The sequence below is a fragment of the Nycticebus coucang genome, chromosome 16, assembly GCF_027406575.1.
Source record: "Nycticebus coucang isolate mNycCou1 chromosome 16, mNycCou1.pri, whole genome shotgun sequence".
NCBI lineage: Eukaryota > Metazoa > Chordata > Mammalia > Primates > Lorisidae > Nycticebus > Nycticebus coucang.
This window is the reverse complement of record NC_069795.1, coordinates 70,746,006-70,772,353: the sequence shown is the minus strand read 5'-3', so window position 1 is coordinate 70,772,353 and position 26,348 is coordinate 70,746,006. Positions and strand designations below refer to the sequence as shown.

Here is a 26,348-nt window from a genome sequence, read left to right as displayed (position 1 = left end):
CTGACAAAGATGAAAACTGTATTTCTCTCCTTGACCATTTCCATGAGAGCTCTTGGGTGACCAGGTACACTGTCAATGAGCAATAATACAGGGTATCCATCCCAAAGGTCATTTTATACATACATAGGGGAAATACGAAATTGTTGCTAAATGTTCATTTATTTACAAAATATTTCTCTACATGTTGGCATATAAATACAAAAATATAAAATATAGTATGAGTTTGTTCATTTTATTACGTATGGTGACCTTTAGGACACCCAGTATTTTGAAAGGAATCTTTTTTCTGAGCAGTGGGTCTCAATAGTGGGCTTAAAATATTTGGTAAACCATGTTGTAAACAGATACGCTATCATCTAAGCATTGCTGTTCCAATTATAAATCATAGGCAGAGTAGATTTAGCATAATTCGTAAGGGCCCTAGGATTTTAGGAATGGCAAATAAGCAATTGGCTTTCATTTAGAGTGACCAACCACATTAGCCCCTTATGAGAGAATCAGTCTATTCGTAGCTTTGAAGATAGGCATTAGCTTCTTTCAAGCTATGATGAAAGTCCTAGATGGCACCTAATAGAAGACTTCTGATATAAGACTATTTTATTTTATTTCTATTGAAAATATGTTGTTCACTGTAGTCACCTTCATCAGTGATCTTAGTGAGACTTCCTGGATGACTTGTTGCAGCTTCTCCCCTCAGCACTTACTGCTTCACCTTGAACTTTTGTTTTATGGAAATGGTTTCTTTCCTTAAACCTAATGAACTACCTCTGCTGCCTTCAAATGTTTTCTCTTGCACCTTCTTCACATCTCTTAGCCTTCAAAGAATTGAAGAGAGCTACAGCTTTTTCCTGGCTGAAGGAAATGTCGTGTGGCTGGTTTGTTCCTCTATCCCCAGACTACTCAAATTTTCTCCATTTCAGTCATAAATAAGGCTGTTTTGCTTTCTTATAATTTTTGTGTTCACTGGAGTAGCACTTTTAATTTCCTTGAATAATTTTTTTTTTTTCCACATTCACAACTTGGCTGTTTGGTGCAAGAGGCCCAGCTCCTGGCCTTTAATCACTAAACTTAGTCATTTCAACTTTGATTTAATGTGAGAATCATGTTACTCTTCCTTTCACTTGAACCGTTAGTGGCCATTGTAGGGTTATTAATTGGCTTAATTTCAATATTGTTGTGTCTTAGGGAACAGGAAGGCCTGAGGAGACGGAGAAAAACAGGGGATGCTTGGTCAGTGAAGCAGTCAGAACACATTTATTAAGCTTGCTGTCTAACATGGGTGTGGTTTATGGTACATACAATGATGATAGGGCTATCAAAGATCACTGATCACCAATCAACATAATGGGTATAATAATGAAAAAGTGTAAGGTAATGCTAGAATTACCAAAATGTGACACAGAGGCATAAAGTGAACCCATGCTGTTGGAAATCGTTGCACCAATAGACTTGGTTAATGCAGGGCTGCCACAAACCTTTTATTTAAAACCACACATACATGTCGCGACCCCTAAGGCCCTGGTCTCAGTTGCCGCAGGAAGGAACCAGGCGTGACACGGATTAGAAGTACAAGCTTGCGGGAGGCGGGCTAACCTTAAGTGCAGGGTAGCCCTGAGCCCCCTCCTCAATGGCTGTTTATTAAGGTTATACACGACAGGTGTGGAGAGTTAAGGTAATGACATACACAACAGGTGTGGAGAGTTGAGGTAATTACATATGAGGGCTGCATGCGTTAGGATTGCCACGTGTTCTTTCCTCACAACCCCCGTGAAGAAGTACTAAGCATCAGTGTTTAACACGTGCTTACTAGTGAGTGACGGATCTTATCTCATTCCGGAACACTGAGTTAACTTGGGGGACTTCCCCCAAGTCACAAAACTTCTCTCAGCTTGCCAGGAGACCGTCCTGTTCTCAGTGTTTCCTTTTAATATGATAAGAATCAGTAACTGTCCTTTGCAAGCACGGTGTCCATTCCTCTACATATACACACATACAAAATAGTAGTTATTTATTTTTTTTTTTAGAGACAGGGTCTCACTCTTGCTCAGATTCATCTCAAACTCCTGAGCTCAGACAGTCCACCAGCCTTGGCTTCCCAGAGTGCTAGGATTATAGGTGTGAGCCATCGTGCCTGGCTTTTATTTATTTTTATTTTTTTAAAGCCAGTCAAATTTAGCAGTGAGGAGTTCACCAAAAACTCATTCAAAAAAAAAAAAAATTATTCACATCTACACTGACAAAGTTTTTCTTTTTTTCTCCTCCTATGGGTTTATCTGACTGGTTCATTTGTTTTTTTTTGTTTTTTTTTTTTTTTAGAAGTACAGATTTAAGTTCGAAGCAAAACATTTGTTTCGAAACTATGTCCAAGTTAAATAAATTCACTGACTCTTATGCTAAGTCATTATTACAGGGTGACCCTTATCTGAAATCTTTGGAGCCAAAAGTATTTTGGATTGCATATTTTTTCAGATTTTGGAATATTTTCATTTACATCATGAGCGAGATATCTTGGGGATGGGACCTAAGTTTGAACATGAAATTCATCTATGTTTTATATATAATTTACATAACCTGAAGGTAATTTTATACAATATTTTAAATTTGCATATGAAACAAAGTTTTGACTTTGACCTGGTACACGAAGTTAGATAATGAAAATTTTCACTTGGGGTATCATGTAGGCACTCAAAAGGTTAGTAATTTTTTTGCTGGACATTTAATTCTAATTTCAGGCTATTAATTTGATTCTTTTTTAATACTGAGAGGAAAAATTTTATCAAATTTGTGATGTAAATTTGCTGAAAATGTCTTAGTGTTATTCACTTTGTTTCTTCTAAAATGATTTTTTTCCCTGTGGAACCACACTGGTTTTTTATTTAGCTCTGTTGCAGCAAATTGCAATTACCTGCTATCATGAAATTTGTGACACTGATTCTTCTAGATTTTTTTCTTTACTGTTTCAGTTATAGTACTAATTGCTTCACATGCACTTAATTCTTCATCAGTTGCATGCTTTTGTATTACATTTTAGAATTGGTTCACACTTAAAAAAAATTATAACTAAAATCACAGTAACAAGTGTTTTTTTCAATTTCAGAATATTGCAGCTGTCCACATGTTTTGGCTACATGAATTATTTTGTATGTTTTAAGTTATAAATGTGCCAATTTCCCAAATAGTGTGGATTACCCCTGTTAGGTGTAATTTTACTTACTCCCTCCTTTCCTTTCCTCCTGCTTATTTCCATTGAGTTTTACCTCCCTATGTTCATATGAGTGGTGATCATTTAGTTCCAATTTAATAGTGAGAACATGTAGTGTTTGCTTTTCCATTCTTGTGATACTTCGCTTAGGAAAATGGTCTCCAGTTTCATCCAGGTTGTTACAAAAGGTGTTAGTTCACCATTTCCTTTTATGGCTGAGTTGTACTCCATGGTTTACACACACCACATTTTGTAAATCCACTCATATATTGATGGGTACTTGGGTTGATTCCACATCTTTGTGGTTGTGAATTGTGCTGCAATAGACATTCAAGCACAACTGTCGTTTTGATAAAATAGCTCTTTTTTCCCTTTGATTAAATATCCAAGAATGGGATTGCTGGGTCAAATGGTAGGTTTATTTTTAGTTCCTTACAGTATCTCCATACTGATTTCCACAGAGGTTGTACTAGTTGGCAGTCCCACCGAGAGAGTGTAAGTGTTCCTTTCTTTCTGCATCCACACCAGCATGTGTTGTTTGGGATTTTTTTTAATAAAAGCCATTCTTTTTGGAGTTAGATGATATCTTATTGTGATTTTGATTTGCATTTCCCTAAGGATCAAAGACAATGAACATTTTTTTTATACATGGATTGGCCATTTGTCAATGGGTTTAAGTTTGTTACCCATTTTGAATTAATTTTTCTGAGTACTGAGAGGTAAGGATTCTATTTCAATCTTCTGTATGTGGCTATCCAGTGTTCCCAGCATTATTTATAGAATGGGGATTCTTTCCCCAGTGTATATTGTCTGCTTGGTCAAAAAATCAGATGGTAATATGAGGATAGTTTTATATCTGAGTTCTCTGTTCTGATTCATTGGTCTATGTCTCTGTTTTTATGCTGGTACTATGCTGTTTTGCTTATCATATATCCTTGTAGTATGGCTTGAAGTTTGGTAAAGTGGTTCCTCCTACTTGTTCTTTTTGCATAAAGTTGCTTTAGTTATTTATGCTCTTTTTTGGTTCCGTATGAACCATAGGATTATTTTTTCTAGGTCTGCAAAAAATGATGTTGGTATTTTAATGGGGATTGCATTGAGTCTGTAAATTACTTTGGGTAGCATAGACATTTTAACAATATTTATTCTGGTGATCCATGAAGGTGGTATGTTTCTCTATCTGTTTACATACCATGCAATTTCCTTCCTTAGTGTTTCATGGTTCTTATAGAAGTCTTTCACCTACTTGATTAAATGTGTTCCTAGGTATTTTATTTTTCTTTGTTGATATTGTGAAAGGTATTGTCTTTATTAAAAAGTTTATTATAATTAAATGAAATTAATGTGAGGGTATAATTTTTAGGTTAATTGTTCTCACTTCCAGGGTAAAGTTCCACTTGTAGAAGAGCCCCTCACCCAGGGGGCGTGTTATACACTCTCACAAGGTATTGTCTGATTTGATTCTCAGCTTGACTGTTAATTGATGGATAGGAATGCTACTGATTTGTGTATATTGATTTTGTAACCTGAGACTTTGCTGAATTTATGTATCCATTTGAGGAGTCTTTTGGCAGAGTTTTTGGTATTTTCTAGCTATAAGATCATATCATCAGCAAACAGTAATAGTTTGAACTCTTTCCCCATTTTGATACCCTGATTTCCTTCTCTGCCTGATTGCTCTGCCTAGGACTTCCAGGATAGTGTTGAATAGAAGTGGTGACAGTCAACAACCTTGTCTAGCTTCAGTTGTAAGCGGAATGCTTTTGATTTTCTCCTTTGGATATGATGTTGGCTTTCTCATATATAGCTTTTGTAATTTTGAGGTATGTTTCATCAGTGCCTATTTTGTTAAAAGTTTCTATCATAAAAGGTACGCATTTTGTCAAATGCTTTTTCTGCATCTATTGAGATGATTATAGGTCTTTGTTTCTGTTTACGTGGTGAATCATGTTTATAAGTTTACATATATTATGAACCATCTTTGCATCCCTGGGATCAAGCCTACTTGGTCATGGGATAATTTTTTTGATGTGCTGCTGAATTTGGTTTACTAAAATTGTATTGGGAATTTTTGCATCTATTTGTAAGGGATATTGATCTATAGTTTTCTTTTTTTGTTATGCTCTTTTCTGGCTTTAGTTATCAGGGTGATATTGGCTTCATGGAGCACATTGGGGATTATTCCTTTTGCCTCTACATTACGAAAGAATTTCTACAGAATAGCCAGCAATTCTTCTTTGTTTGGCTATGAGACTATCTGGTTCAGGACTTTTTTTAGTTGGAAGAATTTTTATTGCTGCTTCAATTTTGTTCCTTGATATTAGTCTGTCTAGGAGTAATATTTCTTTTCTTTTCTTTTTTTTTTACCCAAACCGTATTTTTATTTATTTTTTGAAAATATTGTACTTTTTTTTATTGTTTCAGATTCATTGAGGGTACAAAGAATTAGGTTACACTGATTGCATTGTTAAAGTTCCTCTTCTGTGTCCTGCCTTCAAGAGATGGGCCATACGCCGTGATCCCCCAGCCCCCTCCCTCTTCCCAAGAGTTATATTTCTTCCTCCTTGAGGTTGTGTTTTCAAGAATTTGCCCATTTCCTCAATGTTTTCAGGCTTATGTGCATAGAAGTTTTTTTTAGTATTCAGAGATAATGTTTTATATTTCTGTGATATCAGTAATATTTCATTTTTCATTTCTTTTTTTTTTTCCTTTTTTTTTTATTGTTGGGGATTCATTGAGGGTACAATAAGCCAGGTTACACTGATTGCAATTGTTAGGTAAAGTCCCTCTTGCAATCATGTCTTGCCCCCATGAAGTGTGACACACACTAAGGCCCCACCCCCCTCTCTCTGTCCCTCTTTCTGCTCCCCCCCACCATAACCTTAATTGTCATTAATTGTCCTCATATCAAAATTGAGTACATAGGATTCATGCTTCTCCATTCTTGTGATGCTTTACTAAGAATAATGTCTTCCACTTCCATCCAGGTTAATACAAAGACTGTAAAGTCGCCATTTTTTTTAATAGCTGAATAGTATTCCATGGTATACATATACCACAGCTTGTTAATCCATTCCTGGGTTGGTGGGCATTTAGGCTATTTCCACATTTTGGCGATTGTAAATTGAGCTGCAATAAACAGTCTAGTACAAGTGTTCTTACGATAAAAGGATTTTTTTCCTTCTGGGTAGATGCCCAGTAATGGGATTGCTGGATCAAATGGGAGGTCTAGCTTGAGTGCTTTGAGGTTTCTCCATATTTCCTTGCAGAAAGGTTGTACTAGTTTGCAGTCCCACCAGCAGTGTAAAAATGTTCCCTTCTCTCCACATCCACGCCAGCATCTACAGTTTTGAGATTTTGTGATGTGGGCCATTCTCACTGGGGTTAGATGATATCTCAGGGTTGTTTTGATTTGCATTTCTCTAATATATAGAGATGATGAACATTTTTTCATATGTTTGTTAGCCATTTGTCTGTCATCTTTAGAGAAGGTTCTATTCATGTCTCTTGCCCATTGATATATGGGATTGTTGGCTTTTTTCATGTGGATTAATTTGAGTTCTCTATAGATCCTAGTTATCCAGCTTTTGTCTGATTGAAAATATGCAAATATCCTTTCCCATTGTGTAGGTTGTCTCTTTGCTTTGGTTGTTGTCTCCTTAACTGTACAGAAGCTTTTCAGTTTAATGAAGTCCCATTTGTTTATTTTTGTTGTTGTTGCAATTGCCATGGAAGTCTTCTTCATGAAGTCTTTCCCCAGGCCAGTATCTTCCAGTGTTTTTCCTATGCTTTCTTTGAGGATTTTTATTGTTTCATGCCTTAAATTTAAGTCCTTTATCCATCTTGTATCAATTTTTGTGAGTGGGGAAAGGTGTGGGTCCAGTTTCAGTCTTTTACATGTAGACATCCAGTTCTCCCAACACCATTTATTGAATAGGGAGTCTTTTCCCCAAGGTATGTTCTTGTTTGGTTTATCGAAGATTAGCTGGTTGTAAGATGTTAGTTTCATTTCTTGGTTTTCAATTTGATTCCAAGTGTCTATGTCTCTGTTTTTGTGCCAGTACCATGCTGTCTTGACCACTATGGCTTTGTAGTACAGACTAAAATCCATTTTTCATTTCTAATTGAGCTAATTAGGATGCTTTTCTGTTGTGGTTAATCTAGCAAGAGGTCTGTCAATTTTGTTTATCTTTTCAAATAAACAACTTTTTGTTTCATTTTCTGTGTAGTTCTTTCATTATCAATTTTATTTAATTCTAGTCTGATGTTTGCCCTTGTATGTCTTCTGCTGGGTTTGAGGTTGGTTTGCTCTTTTCTAATTTCTTAAGGTGATTCACTAGATTGTTGATTTGTGATCATTCTGTCTTTTTGGTGTAGCCATTTTGCTGAATCCCACAGTTTTTTTTTTTTTTTTTTTGAGACAGAGTCTTAAGCTGTCGCCCTCCGTAGAGTGCCGTACCATCACAGCTCATGGCAACCTCAAACTCTTGGACTTAAGCAATTCTCTTGCCTCAGCCTCCCAAGTAGCTGGAACTACAGGCGCCTACCACAATGCCTGGCTATTTTTTTTTGCAGTTGTTATTGTTGTTTAGCAGGACCGGGCCGGGCTTGAACCCGCCAGCCTCGGTGTATGTGGCTGGTGCCCTACTCACTGAGCTATGGCGCCGAGCCTGAATCCCACAGATTTTGATAACTTGTGCCCCCTTGTCATTTTCAAAGAATCTTATGATTCCTACCTTAATTTCTTCCTTGTCCTAGTAATCATTCAACATTAGGTTGTTTCATTTCCATTACTTTATATAGAATTGAATGTTTCTGTTGGAGTTGATTTCTGGTTTATTTACTGTGATCTGAGAAGATACATGGTGTAATTTTCATTTTTTAAATTTGTTGAGACATATTTTGTGGCTTAAGATGTGATCAATCTTGCAAAATGATTGCAAGGCTGATGAGAAGAATGTATATTCAGTAGTTTGGGGGTAGAATGTTCTTTAGATGTCTGTTAGGCCCTTTGTACTGAAAGTTCTAGAAAGAACAGAGAATAAAAAAAAAGGATTTGAAAAGAATAAATCAAATTATCCTTATTTACAGGCAATATAATTTTATATCCAGAGAAACCTAAAGATCTCTCCAAAAATAAAAGATAAGTATTAGAACTCGGTAAACAAATTTAGTAAAGTTGCAGGTTATAAAATCAGTATCAAAAAAGTTGCAGGATAAAATATCAGTATTCAAAAATCAATAGCATTCCTATATGCCAACTGTAAACAATCTGAAATAGAAACCAACGAAGTGAGCCAATTTGTAATAGATACAAATAAAATATCTATGAATAAACTTCACCAAAGAAGTGAAGAAAGATCTCTATAATGAAAACTTCAAAATATTAATGAAAGAAATTGAAGAAGATAGAAAAAAATGGAAAAGTTGTCCCTACTTGTTAGATTGGAGGTATCAGTATTGTTAAAACGTCCATACTACCCCAAATAGACTACAGATTTAATGCAATCTCTATCAAAATAAAATGACATTCTTCACAGAAATAGAAAAAATAATTGTAAAATTTATATAGAACAACAAAAGATCCAGAAGAGCCTAAAGCCATCCTGAGCAAAAGGAATAATGTTGGAGAAATAACATTACCTGACTTAACTGTGCTATCGAGCCGTAATTATTGGAACATCATGGTACTGGCATGAAAAGAAACTCCAGAAATAAACCCATACATCTATAGTGAACTTATCTATGACAAAGGTGCCAAGAATATACATTGGGTAAAGGATAGTCTCTCCAATAAATGGTGCTGCGCAAACTAGAAGAAATATGAAACTAGACCCTTACCTCTCACCATATAAAAAAATCAAGTGAAAATGGATTAATGACTTAAACCTAAGACCTTGAAACTACTACAAGAAAACATTGTTGAAATCGTTCAGGAAATTAGTCTGGGGAAGTACTTCTTGGTTAATACTCCCAAAGCACAGGCAACCAAAGCAAAATTGTAAAATGGGGTCACAGCAAGCTAAAAAGCTTCTGCATAGTAAAAGAAATAGTCAACAAAGGGAAGAAACGGACGGGAGAAAGTATTTGCAAACTACCTGTCTGACAAGGGAATTAATAGCCAGAATATACTATATAAGGAGCTCTGAAACTCAAAAGGAAAAAGTTAAATATTAATAATTGAATTAAAAAATGAGTAAATGATCTGACTAGACATTTCTCAAAAGACATACAAATGGCCAAAAAGTATATGAAAAAGTGCTCAACATCATTAGCCATAAAAGAAATGCAAATCCAAACTACAATGAGGTGTTACCTCACCCCAGTGAAAATAAATGGCTTTTATTAAAAAGACAAAAACAAATACTGGCAAGAATGTGTAGAAAGGGGAATCCTTGTACATAGCTGGTGGGAATGTAAATTAGTATAACCACTATGGAGAACAGTATGGAGATGCTTCAAAAAAACTGAAAATGGAACTACCACATGACCCAGCAGTTCCACTGCTGAGAAGATACAAAAAGACGGGAAATCAGTATATAAAAAAAGATGTCTGCACTCCATGTTTATTACAACGCTATTTACAATAGCCAAGATTTGGAATCAACCTGAGTATCAGTGATCAGATGAATGGATAAAGAAACTATGATACATATACACAATGGAATATTATAGAATCATGAAAAAGAATGAGATATTGCCATTTGCAATAACATGGATGGAACTGGAGAACATTATGTTAAGTGAAATAAGCTCTCACCTAATGGGCACAATGTAAGAATATCTGGCACACCTAGGTGAAGAGATCACTACAAGTTGGATTTTACCTAACAAACACAAACAATGTAACCTAGTTGTTTGTACCCTCATATTAATCTGAAATTTAAAAAATGAAATAAGCCACACATAGAAAAATCTCACATGTTTTCACTCATATGTGGGAGCCAAATATTAGAGAGTAGTATGATGGTTACCAGAGGCTGGAGAGGGGAGTGGAATTAGAATGTTCTTATCACAAAGAAATGATAATGCCTGAGGTGATGGATACCCCAATTATCCTGATTTGATATTTCACATTGTACGCCTGTATGAAAACATCACAGCATATCTTATAAAGATATACAACTATTATGTATTCATAATAATTTTTTTTAAAAAGTCCATGGCCTAATGACCAATATAGTGCCCCACTATCTTCTTTGACATTATTTTAAACATCTATGGTCTAGTTTTGAGTTTTTGAGTTTTATCTTTTGTTCTGGTCCCTAGGTATTTCCTTTTGAAAGAGATTATATATAATATAAAGGAGATTATATATAATAATATATGTGTATATTTATATATTAAATATATTTTTGATTTTATAATATAATTTCCTTCTTTTTTTTTTTTTTTTTTTGGAGACAGAGTCTTCACTTTGTCATCCTTGGTAGAATGCCATGGCATCATAGCTCACAGAAACCTCAAACTCTTCGGCTCAAACAATTCCATTGTCTCAGCCTCCCAAGTACAGGCATCTGCCACAATGCCTGGCTATTTTTAGAGAGGGGATCTCACTCTTGCTCCAGCTGGTCTTGAACATATGAGCTTGGGCAATCCACCCACCTCAGAGTGTTTGGATTACAGGCGTGAGCCATCACACAAGCCAATATAATTTCCTTTTGAAGGAGATTTCATATACATATAAAATGTTTTTATATGTTTTTGTATCTTATCCAGAAATCTTATTGTGTAGAGTAGGAAGTGTCCTGTAGAAGTCTTACAACTTTTTGCTTTGTGTTGTAATGGGTAGTTACCATTGACTTTTTTAATGTTCACTGTTTTAATGATCTTTTCTTCAACAGTAATTATTGGTCCTTTGTGATCAGTTCCAAAATTTTTCCCTATTTTTTCTCTGACCTTCCTTTTATTTTTAAAATATTTTCTTTTTGCCATGTATATCTAACCCACCTATTTCAAATTTATAGCTAAATTATCTTAATTCTCTTAATAATACTCACCTGTTTACCAGTTGATTTTTTTCATTAAATATCTTTGTTATTCTTGAAGCAATTCATATTTCTCTTCATCCCACTTAACATGTGCACACATTGAACACCAGTTTCTCCATTAATTTATTAATTCAACAACCATTTGTTAAGGGCCTATTTTGTCCCAGGAATTGTGTAAGGTTTTCTGTAGAAGGAAAATGAAAATTAAGTCTCTAGTTCCCAAGAATTCAGTGCCACATTGGAAAGGTGGGAATGAACCGTTTTAGATTCTGTGTGAGGTGCTGCAATAACACTGAGGAAAGCACCACACAGTATTAGGGGAAGATGTCAGGGGTGGCTTTTCCCATATTATATTTACTGGAAAGCTAAAGGGATAAAGATGATCTAAGATACAGAGCTGAATTGCATCTATTAAGAGCAGGGTTTTGACATTTGAACATATCTCAAAACTAAGTTAGATCTAAATTTCTGTCACCCTGCTTAGTTGTAGAGAACTTGGATTATATTATATAGAACTTTGTACTAACCTTTCTAAAATGGTTTTTTCTTCAGGTGGTTTAATATTGGCTGCTGATTACTCTCAGCTTGAACTGCGAATCTTGGCTCATTTATCCCATGATCATCGTCTCATTCAAGTATTAAACACTGGAGCTGATGTTTTCAGGAGTATTGCAGCAGAATGGAAGATGATTGAGCCAGAGTCTGTTGGTGATGATCTGAGGCAACAAGCAAAGCAGGTGATCTTAGTGAACATATTTACTATAAATGAGAGTTGAATGATTTTAAAAGTTTAAATTGTCTCAATTATTTGTAGTTGAGCAATTCTTCATCTTTGGATCTTTCAAATTACATTTTGTCTGAGCTCATCTCTTCATTATACTGACTTTCTTAGAGGCAGTAAAATGAACTAGAAAAACTGAGATCTGAGGCCACTTAGTGTCAGGAAAGCCATATGCGTTTAAACCATAATATGGCTAGTCATAGTGCCTGGTAATGGTAGATGTTGTGTTGGTACTCATTGTGTGTGTGTCTGGAAGGGTGTGTGTGTACATTTGTATATGTAGTCTCTTAAGTGTCCTAAGGTAAAGTTCCATTTTTTCCTTTTAATATTTTTCCACAGCATCAAGCCACAGTACTTTGTATAGAAGGTGTTCTCTGAATGTTTACTGAAAATATATTTCAGAGATGTGGATAATGGTTAATAAGTGATAGCTTTTTAGCTTTGTTTTTTTTTTCTTTTGAGACAGTGTCTCACTTTGACACCATTGGTAGAGTGCTGTGGCGCATAGCTCACAGCATCCTCAAACTCTTGGGCTCAAGTGATCCTCTTGCCTCAGCCTCCTGAGTAGCTGGGACTACATTGCCTGCCATAATGCCTCACTGGTTTCAGAAATAGGATTTTACTCTTGCTCAGGCTGGTCTTGAATGCCTGAGCTCAGGCAATCCACCTTGCCTTGGCCTCCCGGAGTCTAGGATTACAGACCTAATAGCTTTTGAGGTTATTGATTAGTTAATCTACCTGTGATACTCTGCTGCCCTTCTTATACCTTTGAAGTGGATCCATATTAGTTTCTACTCCTGGATGACTTTTAGGCACAGAGAAAATCAAAGGCCACATTTATACCATTTTCTGTCCTAAATGAACTCTGATAACTTACATGACCTGTGGGAAATCCAATGCTATTTGTAATAAAGCAGGATTGTTGGCTGAGGTAAAGGCATGCCATCCCACTCTGAGATCCTGCTTTATTAGTTTTCCATTTACACTTATAGTTACAGCTGTAATTCATTTATTTTTATTTTTTTCCTTTTTAAATATTAGGGGGTACACATGTTTTGTTTTTAAAAAATATTTCAGGATATTAGGGGATGCACATGCTTGGTTTACATACTTTGTTTTTGTACGGATTGAATCAAAGTTATACAGAAGTATTTCCTTCACCCGGGTTGATGTGCCTGTACCTAATTGGTGTGAATTTACCCACCCCCTCCTCCCTCCCCCAAGCTTGATTTTCACTGATTCATGTGCATTTGAGTATTGATGGATTAGTTCCAATTTGGTATTGAATGCATGTGTTTGTTTCTCCATTCTTGTGACATTTCTTCATTCTGTTTTTTTGTTGTTGTTTGTTTGTTTTTTGAGACAGTCTCACTATGTCACCCTCGGTTGAGTGCCATAATGTGACAGCTCACAGCAACCTCAAACTCTTGGGCTTAAGCGATTCTCTTGCCTCAGCCTCCCAAGTAGCTGGGACTACAGGTGCCTGCCACAACGTCCCGGCTATTTTTTTGTTGCAGTTGTCATTGTTGTTTAGCTGACCCAGGCCAGGTTCGAACCTGCCAGGCTGGGTGTATGTGGCTGGCGCCCTACCCACTGAACTATGGGCGCCACCGATGTTTCTCCATTCTTGTGACATTTCACTTAGAAGTATGGTTTCCAGTTCCCAGATTATCCAAAAATATACTAGATCGCCTTTTTTTAATGTCTGAGTGGTAATCCATAGTATGTATATACTACATTTTATTAATCCACTCATGTATTGGTGGGCACCTGGGTTGTTTCTGTGTCTTTGCAATTGTGGATTCTGCTGCTATAAGCAATCGAGTGCAGCACAGCTATAATTTTTGACTGGCTCATTGACCATAAAACATTTCCTTTCAGCACTTTAGCACCAACACTTGTTTCTTCTATTGTGTAGAAAGCCCGCTCTGTCTTCTGTTTAATCCTCTCTGGGGAAGCCCTAGGTAAAATAGATAATATTCTCATATTTAATACTTATAATCAGCCCATAAAATAGGTATGATTATTACTGTTCCCATTTTATAGAGGAGGAAACTGAGGCAAAGAAACTTAGTAATTTGCTTAAAGTCATGCATCTGTAAGTGGAGCCAGGATAAGTCAGAAGGTCAGAACCTACACAATTATTCTCTGGTGATAGCTACCTCCATTTAACAATTTCTTGCATGATTTTATAATGTTTATGCTATACCAGTATCTTTTCCTATATCACTATGTACTGAACCATCTAATCCCTGAGTCTTGGTGAGATCTCAGATAGTACCTAGTAATATGAGTATAAAAGCAACGGTAGGAGTCACAACAAAATAAATGTAAAAAACCAAACAGGCAAAGAAAAAAGGAGGAAATAGCCCTTTCTTAATGTATTAAAAAAGAAGAGGGATCCTCTAGTCAGTTCATCACATTAAAAGTTTTTTGGGAGTGGCGCCGAGGCTGGTCAGTTCAAACCTGGCCTGGGCCAGCTAGAACAACAATGAAAACTGCAACAACAACAACAAAATAGCCAGGCATTGCAGCAGGTGCCTGTAGTACCAGCTACTTGGGAAGCTGAGGCAAGAGAATCACTTAAGCCCAAGAGTTTGAGGTTGCTGTGAGCTGTGACGCCACAGCACTCTACCCGGGGTGACAGCTTGAGACTCTGTCTCAAAAAAAAAGTTTTTTGGAAGTCTGATAATCATCTTTTTATGTTTTATTTAACAACATTTATATAAAGCTTCTTTTATGTTAGGAAATTTCCTAGATAGTTATAAATAATAACTCATGTAATCCTAAATCCCATGACATAGATATTACTATCCTCATTTTATAAATGAAGAAATTAAGATACAAAGAACTTAAGTATCTTGTGCAGAATCATACATCCTGTGAATGGTGGAACAGGTTTTTGAACCCAGGCAATACTTAGGTTAAATCAGGTTCTCTAGTGACCTATTTATACCATTTCCTTTTGCTGCTCCCAGAATTTCCACTAGAGTTTTTATTTGTATTTAAGTGAAATGAATTCTGCAGATGTGGGATCTTTCAAGTGGCTGTGTGGTGAGGAATATAATTTATTTCCAGTGAAGTCTACCCTATTATTAAACCATGAAGCCTACTCTTTCTACTCTTAGTCCTGCCCAAAGGTGAGGAGAGGAAGGTTTGTAATGTTTCTCTTCCCTGATTGTTGACACTTCTTCAAATGGAAGTTAGTGAAGTACTAATCAGGAGTAAAAAGCTACTCTAAAGACTGCTGGTTAAAGGACAAGTAGAAATAAATGTTTCCTCTTAGACATTGGGGTTATTTTCTTAAAAGACATACATATACCCTGTATCATTAATATTCTCCCTCTCCCTCCCTTTGTACTTCTTTCTCAAAAAGTAATGCTAAAAGGCAGAAAAGATGTTTGCTGGGGATCTGACCTATCAAAATTATTTCTAACTCCCTATGAAATAAAAATTTCAATCTCAACAAACTACATTTTATATAGTTATTTATGACCTTTAATTTATTTACCGAGTATGTGACTTCCTTTCAGATTTGCTATGGAATCATTTATGGAATGGGAGCTAAAGCTTTGGGAGAGCAGATGGACATTAATGAAAATGATGCTGCTGGCTATATCGACTCCTTCAAATCCAGATACAAGGGTAATTATCTTCTAGATACTAATTCTTTTCGACCATCTTTTTACATTATATTAATTTTCAAAAAATTAGTGTTACTAAATTTTCTGTTGAAGTATCTGTTAATTCATATGTTTTCATCAGGTATTATTAACTAAAATATAATCTTCCTGTTTTTTGAAAAAAACTTTTTAATAAAAGTAGTAATAGAATAGCAAAGTGCGATTTATGTATATGCTATTGTGTCATGAATATCCTGAAAATCTGGAAACTGACTTGTGCTTTGAGTTTAGATAGCTTTAGTTTGAACAATATATCATTGATCGAATGTACCAGCAACTCTGAGAGCGACTGCTGTTTATAGAGGAGTTTGAGTATCATCATCTTGTATTATCTCTTCTTTTTTGGCAGTTTATGGAAGTATAATTTACATATAATAAAATTCACCTCGAAAAAGTTCTCTCTTGCTCTTTTGTAAATCAACCCTATCCACTAATTGTTGTTATTCACACATCATATAATGTTGTACATATAAATTCATATGTATTCTACAAAAACAACTAAATTTAGCAGGGTTCCACCATTCAATGTCCATCTGTAAAAATCAGTTGTATTTCTGTATACTTACAAGAATTAGTAAATGAAGTCTAAAATATATATTTTTATATTATTTATAATGACATCAAAAAATATGAAATACTTGGCATTAATTTAAGAGTATATGTAAGACTTATATAATTGAAAATGCCAAAACATTTGATGAATATGTAAAGAAATGTGGTATATACCATATTATAATTTATTGGAAAGTACAACATTGTTATGATGACAGTTCTCTATAAATTATTTTATAGATTGTTATGATGACAATTCTCTATAAATTATTTTTAGATTCAATGTGATTCCAATCAAAATTACATTAGACTTTTGTATAGAAATTGATGAGCTGATTAAATTTATGTGGAAACGCAAATGGCCTGGAATAATGAGAATAATGTTTTGGGGGAAAGTGCAATGTTGAAGACTTAAACTTTTTGATTTCATAACTTATTATAAAACAATAATGATCAAGGTAGACATAGGAGTAGGCAGAATAATGGAACACAACAGAAGGACCAGAAACAGGCCTATGCATATATAGTGAATTGATTTTTAACAAAGTTGCCATGATAATTCAGTGGATGGAAGGATTTTTTTTTCAGCAATTGATGCTAGAACAAGTGGATACCAGTATGGGAAAAAATGGACCTCAGCTTTTATCTCACATCTTACACAAAAATTAACCTGATGTGGTACATAGACTTTCAAACTGTGGTCACTGGATGGCCAAGAGGAGTACTTCAAAGATGACCATAGTGATATTCAACAATGAGATACGTAGCACTTTTTCTAGTATGATTTTGCAAACTTAATTGTCCAACCTCATACATAGCTAAAATGTAAATCTTCCAGAAGAAAACAAGATAAATCTTTGTGACATTGAGGTAAGCAAAGATTTCTTTGGTGATAATAACATTGAATTAACCATTTAAAAACTGATAAGCTGGCTCAGTGCCCTTAGCACAGTGGTTATAGTGCCAGCCACATGCACCGAGGCTGGCAGGTTCGAGTCTGGCCCTGGCCAGCTAAACAACAATGACAACTGCAACAAGAAAATAGCCAGGTGTTGTGGTGGGCACCTGTAGTCCCAGCTACTTGGAAAGTTGAGGTAAGAGAGTCGCTTAAGCCCAAGCATTTGAAGTTGCTGTGAGCTGTGATGCCACGTTACTCTACTGAGGGCGACATAATAAGACTCTGTCTCAAAAAAAAAAAAAAGAGAGAGATAAGTGACACCATTAAGAAATTATAAAAATAAGCTACAGAAAGAGAAAAAATATTTCTAGTACTTCTAATTTAACAAAGAACTTGCATCCAACAAGAAGCTGAGCAAAGAAATTTTAGATTTAAACCTAACCATTCAACATTTGGATTTAGGAGACATCTACAGAACATTTCATCCCAACAAAACTGAATACACATACTTCTCATCAGCCCACGGAACATACTCCAAAATCGATCACATCTTACGTCACAAGTCTAACCTCAGTAAATTTAAAGAAATAGAAATTATTCCTTGCATCTTCTCGGACCACCATGGAATAAAAGTTGAGCTCAGTAACAACAGGAATCTGCATACTCATACAAAAACATGGAAGCTAAATAACCTTATGCTGAATGATAGCTGGGTCATAGATGAGATTAAGAAGGAAATTGCCAAATTTTTGGAATAAAACGACAATGAAGACACAAATTATCAGAACCTCTGGGATACCGCAAAGGCAGTCCTAAGAGGGAAATTTATAGCACTGCAAGCCTTCCTCAAGAGAACGGAAAGAGAGGAAGTTAACAACTTAATGGGACATCTCAAGCAACTGGAAAAGGAAGAACATTCCAACCCCAAACCCAGTAGAAGAAAAGAAATAACCAAAATTAGAGCAGAATTAAATGAAATTGAAAACAAAAGAATTATACAAGATAACAATAAATCAAAAAGTTGGTTTTTTGAAAAGGTCAATAAAATAGATAAACCTTTGGCTAACCTAACCAGGAAAAAAAGAGTAAAATCTCTAATCTTATCAATCAGAAATAACAAAGACGAAATAACAACAGACTCCTCAGAAATTCAAAAAATGAGGGTGGCTCCTGTGGCTCAGTGAGTAGGGCGCTGGCCCCATATGCCAAGGGTGGCGGGTTCAGACCCAGCCCCGGCCAAACTGCAACAACAACAAAAAAAGAAATTCAAAAAATGAATATTATAAGAAACTTTATTTTCAGAAATATGAAAATCTGAAGGAAACTGACCAATACTTGGAAGCACGTCACCTTCCAAGACTTAGCCAGAATCAACTGGAAATGTTGAACAGGCCTATATCAAGTTCTGAAATAGCATCAACCATACAAAATCTCCCTAAAAAGAAAAGCCCAGGACCAGATGGCTTCATGTCAGAATTCTACCAAACCTTTAAAGAGGAACTAGTACCTATATTACTTAACCTGTTCCAAAGTATAGAAAAAGAAGGAATACCACCCAACACGTTCTATGAAGCAAACATCACCCTGATCCCCAAACCAGAGAAAGACCCAATAAGAAAACAAAATTATAGACCAATATCACTAATGAATATAGATGCAAAAATATTCAACAAGATCCTAACAAACAGAATCCAGCAACACATCGAACAAATTATACATCATGACCAAGTTGGTTTTCTCCCAGGGTCTCAAGGCTGCTTCAATATACGTAAATCTATAAATATAATTCAGCACATAAGTTAAAAAACCAAGATCATATGATTCTCTCAATGGATGCAGAAAAAGCTTTTGATAATATCCTGCATCCCTTCATGATCAGAATACTTAAGAAAATTGGTATAGAAGGGACATTCCTTAAACTGATAAGAGGCCATTTACAGCAAACCCACAGCCAATATCGTATTGAATCAAGTTAAATTGAAATCATTTCCACTCAGATCAGGAACTAGACAAGGTTGCCCATTGTCTCCACTGCTTTTTAACATTGTAATGGAAGTTTTAGCCATTGCAATTAGGGAAGAAAGGCGATCAAGGGTATCCATATAGGGTCAGAAGAGATCAAACTTTCACTCTTCACAGATGATATTGTATATCTGGAAAACACCAGGGATTCTACTACAAAACTCTTAGAAGTGACCAAGGAATACAGCAGCGTCGCAGGTTACAAAAATCAACATTCATAAATTGGTAGCCTTTATATATACCAACAATAGTCAAGCTGAAAACAGTTAAGGAATCTATTCTGTTCACACTAGTGCCAAAGAAGATGAAATATTTGGGAGTTTATCTAACAAAGGACATGAAAGATCTCTATAAAGAGAACTATGAAACTCTAATAAAAGAAATAGCTGAGGGTGGTGCCTGGGCTCAGTTGGTAAGGCGCCGGCCCCATATACCGAGGATGGTGGGTTCAAACCTGGCCCCGGCCAAACTGCAACCAAAAAATAGCCGGGTGTTGTGGCGGGCGCCTGTAGTCCCAGCTACTCTGGAGGCTGAGGCAAGAGAATCGCTTAAGCCCAGGAGTTGGAGGTTGCTGTGAGCTGTGTGAGGCCACGGCACTCTACTGAGGTCCATAAAGTGAGACTCTGTCTCTACAAAAAAAAAAAAAAAAAGAAAGAAATAGCTGAAAATGTTAACAAATGGAAAAACATACCATGCTCATGGCTGGGAAGAATCAACATTGTTAAAATGTCCATATTACCCGAAGCAATATACAATTTTAATGCAATCCCTATTAAAGCTCCACTGTCATACTTTAAAGATCTTGAAAAAATAATAGTTCATTTTATATGGAATCAGAAAAAACCTCGAATAGCCAAGACATTACTCAGAAATAAAAACAAAGCAGGAGGAATCACGCTACCGGACCTTAGACTATACTATAAATCGATAGTGATCAAAACTGTATGATACTGGCACAAAAACAGAGAGGTAGATGTATGGAACAGAATAGAGAACCAAGAGATGAACCCAGCTACTTAACATTATTTGATCTTTGACAAGCCAATTAAAAACATTCAGTGGGGAAAAGATACCCTATTTAACAAATGGTGCTGGGTGAACTGGCTGGTGACCTGTAGAAGACTGAAACTGGACCCACACCTTTCACCCTTAACTAAGATAGACTCTCACTGGATTAAAGATTTAAATTTAAGACATGAAACTATAAAAATACTAGAAGAGAGTGCAGGGAAAACTCTTGGAGAAATCGGTCTGGGCGAGTATTTTATTAGGAGGACCACCTGGGCAATTGAAGCAGCTTCAAAAATACACTACTGAGGCCTGATCAAACTAAAAAGCTTCTGCACAGCCAAGAACACAGTAAGTAAAGCAAGCAGACAGCCCTCAGTATGGGAGAAGATATTTGCAGGTTATGTCTCTGACAAAGGTTTAACAACCAGAATCCACAGAGAACTCAAACGTATAAGCAAGAAAAGAACAAGTGATCCCGTCTCAGGCTGGGCAAGGGACTTAAAGAAACACTTCTTTGAAGAAGACAGGCGCACGACCTACAGACATATGAAAAAATGCTCATCATCCTTAATCATCAGAGAAATGCAAATCAAACCTACCTTGAGATATAATCTAACTCCAGTAAGATTAGCCCGTATCACAAAATCCCAAGACCAGAGATGTTGGCATGGATGTGGAGAAAAGGGAACACTTCTACACATCTGGTGGGAATGCAAATTAATACATTCCTTTTGGAAAGATGTTTGGAGAACACTTAGAGATCTAAAAATAGATCTGCCATTCAATCCTATAATTCCTCTACTAGGTATATACCCAGAAGACCAAAAATCACATTATAACAGATATTTGTACCGGAATGTTTATTGATATGTCTTTTAAATGGAACATTATATAGATCAGACAAAAGGAATTGAGTATTGATGCTCAGTACTATATTGATTCTTGAAAATAGTTTTCTTTGTAAAAGAAGGCAGACACAAATGAGAGTACACAGCATAATCCAATTTGCATGAAATTCAAGAACATGAAAAACTAAGAAATATTATCAAATCAATGAGTGTCTGAGCCTAATAATGGGGACTGAGTATAAAGGGAGAGGAAAGTGCTTCATATCTTCTAGTAGCTATAAGGGGATGTACATTTGTTAAAGTGCATAACTGTTCATTTGAAGTGGATGCCTTTTGTTAAACATACACTATTCCTTAGAACTGATTGTTTTTTAAAGTAGCTGTTACAATTTGAATATTTGGAGGCCTCCTATAGGAGTAAGAGAATTTGTAGAGGAGCAGCCTCTTATATCTCATCCTTTTCTTTTTTTTTTAATTAAATTATAGCTGTGTGCATTAATGTAATCATGGGTACAATGTGCTGGTTTTATATACCATTTGAAATATTTTAATCAAACTGGTTAACACAGCCTTCACCGCATTTTTCTTAATTATCATGTTCAGACATTTATGCTCTACATTTAGTAAATTTAACATGTGCCCTTGTTAAATGCATCGTTGTGTGGTCCTACCAATTACCTTCCCGCTACCCATCCTCCTCCCTCCTCTCTCCCATCTCCTCTTTCCCCTTCTTCTTGGACTATAGTTGGGTTATAGTTTTCATAAGAAAGCTATAAATTGGTTTTATAATAGGGCTGAGTACATTGGATACTTTTTCTTCTATTCTTAAGATACCTTGCTAAGAAGAGTATGTCCCAGCTCCATCCATGTGAACATGAAAGAGGTAAAGTCTCCATCTTTTTTAAAGGCTGCATAATATTCCATGGTGTACATATACCACAATTTATTAAACCATTCATGGGTCGACGGGCACTTGGGCTTCTTCCATGACTTAGTAATTATGAGTTGGGCTGCAATAAAAATTCTGGTGCAAATATCTTTGTTATAATATGATTTTTGGTCTTCTGGATATATACCTAGTAGAGGAATTGAAGGATTGAATGGCAGGTCTATTTTTAGATGCCTAAGTGATCTCCAAACATCTTTCCAAAAGGAACTTATTAGCTTACATTCCCACCAGCAGTACAGAAGTGTTCCCTTTTCTCCACATGCACGCCAACATCTCTGGTTTTGGGATTTTGTGATGTGGGCTAATCTTACTGGGATTAGATGATATCTCAAAGTGGTTTTGATTTGCATTCTCTGATGATTAAGGATGATGAGCATTTTTTCATGTGTCTATAGGCTGTGCGTCTGTCTTCTTCAGAGAAGTTTCTCTTCAAGTCCCTTTCCCAGCCTGCGATGGGAATCACTTGTTCTTTTCTTGCTTATACATTTGAGTTCTCTGGATTCTGGTTGTTAAACCTTTGTCTGAGACATAACCAGCCAATATCTTCTCCCATTCTGAGGGCTGCTTACTTACTTTACTTACTGTGTTCTTGGCTCTGCAGAAGCTTTTTAGTTTGATCAGATCCCAGTAATGTATTTTTGGTGTTGCTTCAATTGCCTGGGGGGTGGAGGGGCATGCATTTCCTCATAAAATATTTCTTCAAGTGTTTTCCCTGTACTTTCTTCTACATTTTTTATAGTTTTATGTCTTAAGTTTAAATCTTTAATCCAGTGAGAGTCTATCTTAGTTAATGTTGAGAGGTATGGGTCCAGTTTCAGTCTTCTACAGGTCACCAGCCAGTTCACCCAGCACCATTTGTCAAATAGGGAGTCTTTTCCCCACTGAATGTTTTTAACTGGCTTGTCAAAGATCAAATAACGTTAAGTAGCTGGGTTCATCTCTTGGTTCTCTATTCTGTTCCATACATCTACCTCTCTGTTTTTGTGCCAGTACCATGCAGTTTTGATCACTATCAATTTATAGTATAATCTGAGGTGTGCTACCATGATTCCTCCTGCTTTGTTTTTTATTTCTGAGTAATGTCTTAGCTATTTGAGTTTTTTTCTGACTCCATATAAAATGAAGTATTTTTTTGAGATCTTTAAAGTGTACCAGTAGAGCTTCAATAGGGGTTGCATTAAAATTGTAGATTGCTTTACCCAAATATGGACATTTTGACAATGTTGATTCTTTCCAGCCATGAGCATGGCATGTTTTTCCATTTGTTAACATCTTCAGCTATTTCTTTTCTTAGAATTTCATAGTTCTCTCTTTATAGAGATCTTTCACGTCCTTTGTTAGATAAACTCCCAAATACTTCATCTTCTTTGGCACTACTGGGAAAGGAATAGATTCCTTGACTGTTTTTTCAGCTTCACTATTGTTGGTATATATAAAGGCTACAGATTTATGAGTATTGATTTTGTAACCTGAGACACTGCTGTATTTCTTGATCACTTCTAAGAGTTTTGTAGTAGAATCCCTGGTGTTTTCCAGATATACAATCATATTGTCGGCAAAGAGTGAAAGTTTGATCTCCTCTGACCCTACATGGATACTCTTGATCGCCTTCTCTTGCCTAATTGTGATGGCTAAGACTTCTATTACAATGCTGAAAAGCAGTGGAGACAGTGGGCAACCTTGCTTGGTTCCTGATCTGAGTGGAAATGATTTCAATTTAAGTCCATTCAATACTATAGTGGCTGTGGGTTTGCTGTAGATGACCTCTTATCAGTTTAAGAAAATTCTCTTCTATACCAATTTTCTTAAGTGTTCTGATCATGAAGCAATGCTGGATATTATCAAAAGCTTTTTCTGCATCAATTGAGACAATCATATGGTCTTTGTTTTTTCTTTTGTTTATGTGATGAATTATATTTATAGATTTACGTATATTGAAGCAGCCTTGAGACCCTGGGATAAAACCCACTTGGTCATGGTGTATAATTTGTTTGGTGTGTTGCTGGATTCTGTTTGCTAGGATCTTGGTTTTTGTTTTTTGTTTTTTTTTTTTGCAGTTTTCTGCCGGGGCTCGGTTTGAACCCGCCACCTCCGGCATATGGGGCCAGCACCCTACCCCTTTGAGCCACAGGCGTGGCCCTGTTTGCTAGGATCTTATTGAATATTTTTGCATCAATATTCATTAGTGAGATTGGTCTATAATTTTCTTTTCTTGTTGGGTCTTTTCTGGGTTTGGGGATCAAGGTGATGTTTGCTTCATAGAATGTATTGGGTAGTATTTCTTCTTTTCCTATGTTTTGGAAAAGGTTAAGTAATATAGGTACTAGTTCCTCTTTAAAGGTTTGGTAGAATTCTGATGTGAAGCCTTTTGGTCTATGGCTTTTCCTTTTAGGGAGATTTTGGATAGTTGATGCTATTTCAGATCTTCATACAGGCCTTCCCAAAATTTCCAGTTCATTCTGGCTAAGTATAGGAAAGTGGCATGCTTCCAAGTATTGGCCTATTTCCTTCAAATTTTCTTATTTTTGAGAATAGAGTTTCTTGTAATATCCATTAAGGATTTTTTGAATTTCTAAGGAATCTGTTATTTCATTTGTGTCATTTCTGACTGATGAATTTAGACATTTTTACTCTTTTTTTTTCCTGGTTAGCTTAGCCAAGGGTTTATCTATTTTATTGACCTTTTCAAAAAACCAACTTTTTGATTTATTGATCTGTTATATAATTTCCTGATCTCTTGTTTTCAATTTCATTTAATTCTGCTGTTTGTTTATTTCTTTTCTTCTGCTGGGTTTGGGGTTGGAATGTTCTTCCTTTTCCAGTTGCATGTAATGTCCCATTAAGTTGTTAACTTCCTCTCTTTCTGTTCTCTTGAGGAAGGCTTGCAGTGTTATGAATTTTCCTTTTAGGACTGCCTTTATGATATCCCAGAGGTTCTGATAAACTGTGTCTTCATTACTGTTTTGTTCCAAAACTTTCATAATTTCCTTCTTAATCTTGTCTCTGACCCACTTATCATTCAGCATAAGGTTGTTTAGCTTCCATGTTTTTGTACGAGTATGCAGATTCCTGTTGTTACTGAGTTCAACTTTTATTCCATGGTGGGCCAAGCAGATGCAAGGAATAATTTGTATTCTTTTAAATTTGCTGAGGTTAGACTTGTGACCTAAGATGTGATCAATTTTGGAGTATGTTCCATGGGCTGATGAGAAAAATGTGTATTCAATTTTGTTAGGATGAAATGTTCTATAGATGGCTGTTAAATCCAATTGTTGAATGGTTAAGTTTAAGTCTAAAATTTCTTTGCTGTGTTTCTTCTTCTTTGTTTTTTTTTTTTGGCCAGGGCTAGGTTTGAACCCGCCACCTCTGACATATGGGACTGGCGCCCTACTACTTGAGCCACAGGGGCCACCCATTTGCTGCGTTTCTTATTGGAGGATCTATCCAACACTGCCAAAGGAGTGTTAAAATCTCCAACTGTTATGGTGCTTGAGGAAATCAAGTTGTTCATGTCTGTTAGAGTCTCTCTTATAAGTTGAGGTGCATTCTGGTTGGGTGCATTAATGTTAATAATTGAAATCTCATGTTGAGTGTTACCCTTAACAAATATGAAGTGACTGTCCTTATCTTTCCTTACTTTTCTTGGTTTAAAGCCTAATGTATCTGCGAATAAAATTTCAACACCTGCTTTTTTCTGATTTCCATTTGCCTGAAATATAGATGACCATCCCTTCACCCTGAGTCTATATTTATCTTTTATGGTAAGTTGAGGTTCTTATACCTAGTAGATATGTGGCCTGAGTTTTTGTATCCAGTCAACCAACCCGTGCCTCTTTAGAGTAAAATTTAAACCATTCACATTAATTGAGAATATTGATAAGCCTGGTAGAATTTTGGGTATTGAGTTTTTTAAAAGTCCAGTGGAAACTTTTAATCCTTTTCCCATTGTGGAAGTTGGAATTTGATCAAAAGTTTCTGAGTGAGTTTACTTTGGTGGTAGAGGATTGCACTGGTCGTTATGGAGGATAGGTCTGAGAATATCCTGGAGAGCTGGTTTAGTTATGGCAAATTTCTTCAACATGCGAATGTCATTAAAGTATTTAATTTCTTTATCACATGAAACTCAATTTAGCTGGATACAGGATCCTGTGTTGAAAATTATTTTGTTTTGAGAGGAGACCAGGCAAAGACTTGCAGACTTTGGACCTTCAAGAAAGTCAAGTTCTGTAGTATGGAATGAGCACTAGGAAGATGAATCTAAGACAAGTAACAGAAATTTCTCCTCCTCTAAACCACTGGGCATGTTTACTATGATGTTGCTCGAGGAGAGCAAGATGGCGGCCGAGTAACACCTTCCTTGCATCTGAGCACTGTGAGTTTGGGGAGATAGGACTCCAGGCATCTCTGGCTG

The 26,348-nt window shown here is 36.0% G+C and overlaps 1 protein-coding gene across 1 annotated transcript in view; it reads left to right on the top strand.

Annotated features, from left to right (window-relative positions):
• The window catches only part of POLQ (DNA polymerase theta), a 143,702-nt gene that overhangs the window by 90,633 nt on the left and 26,721 nt on the right, over positions 1-26,348 (top strand). The window contains exons 25-26 of the mRNA XM_053565718.1: positions 11,746-11,930; positions 15,508-15,619. Of these exons, the coding sequence (XP_053421693.1) occupies positions 11,746-11,930; positions 15,508-15,619 (297 nt within the window). The remainder of the gene's footprint in view (positions 1-11,745; positions 11,931-15,507; positions 15,620-26,348) is intronic.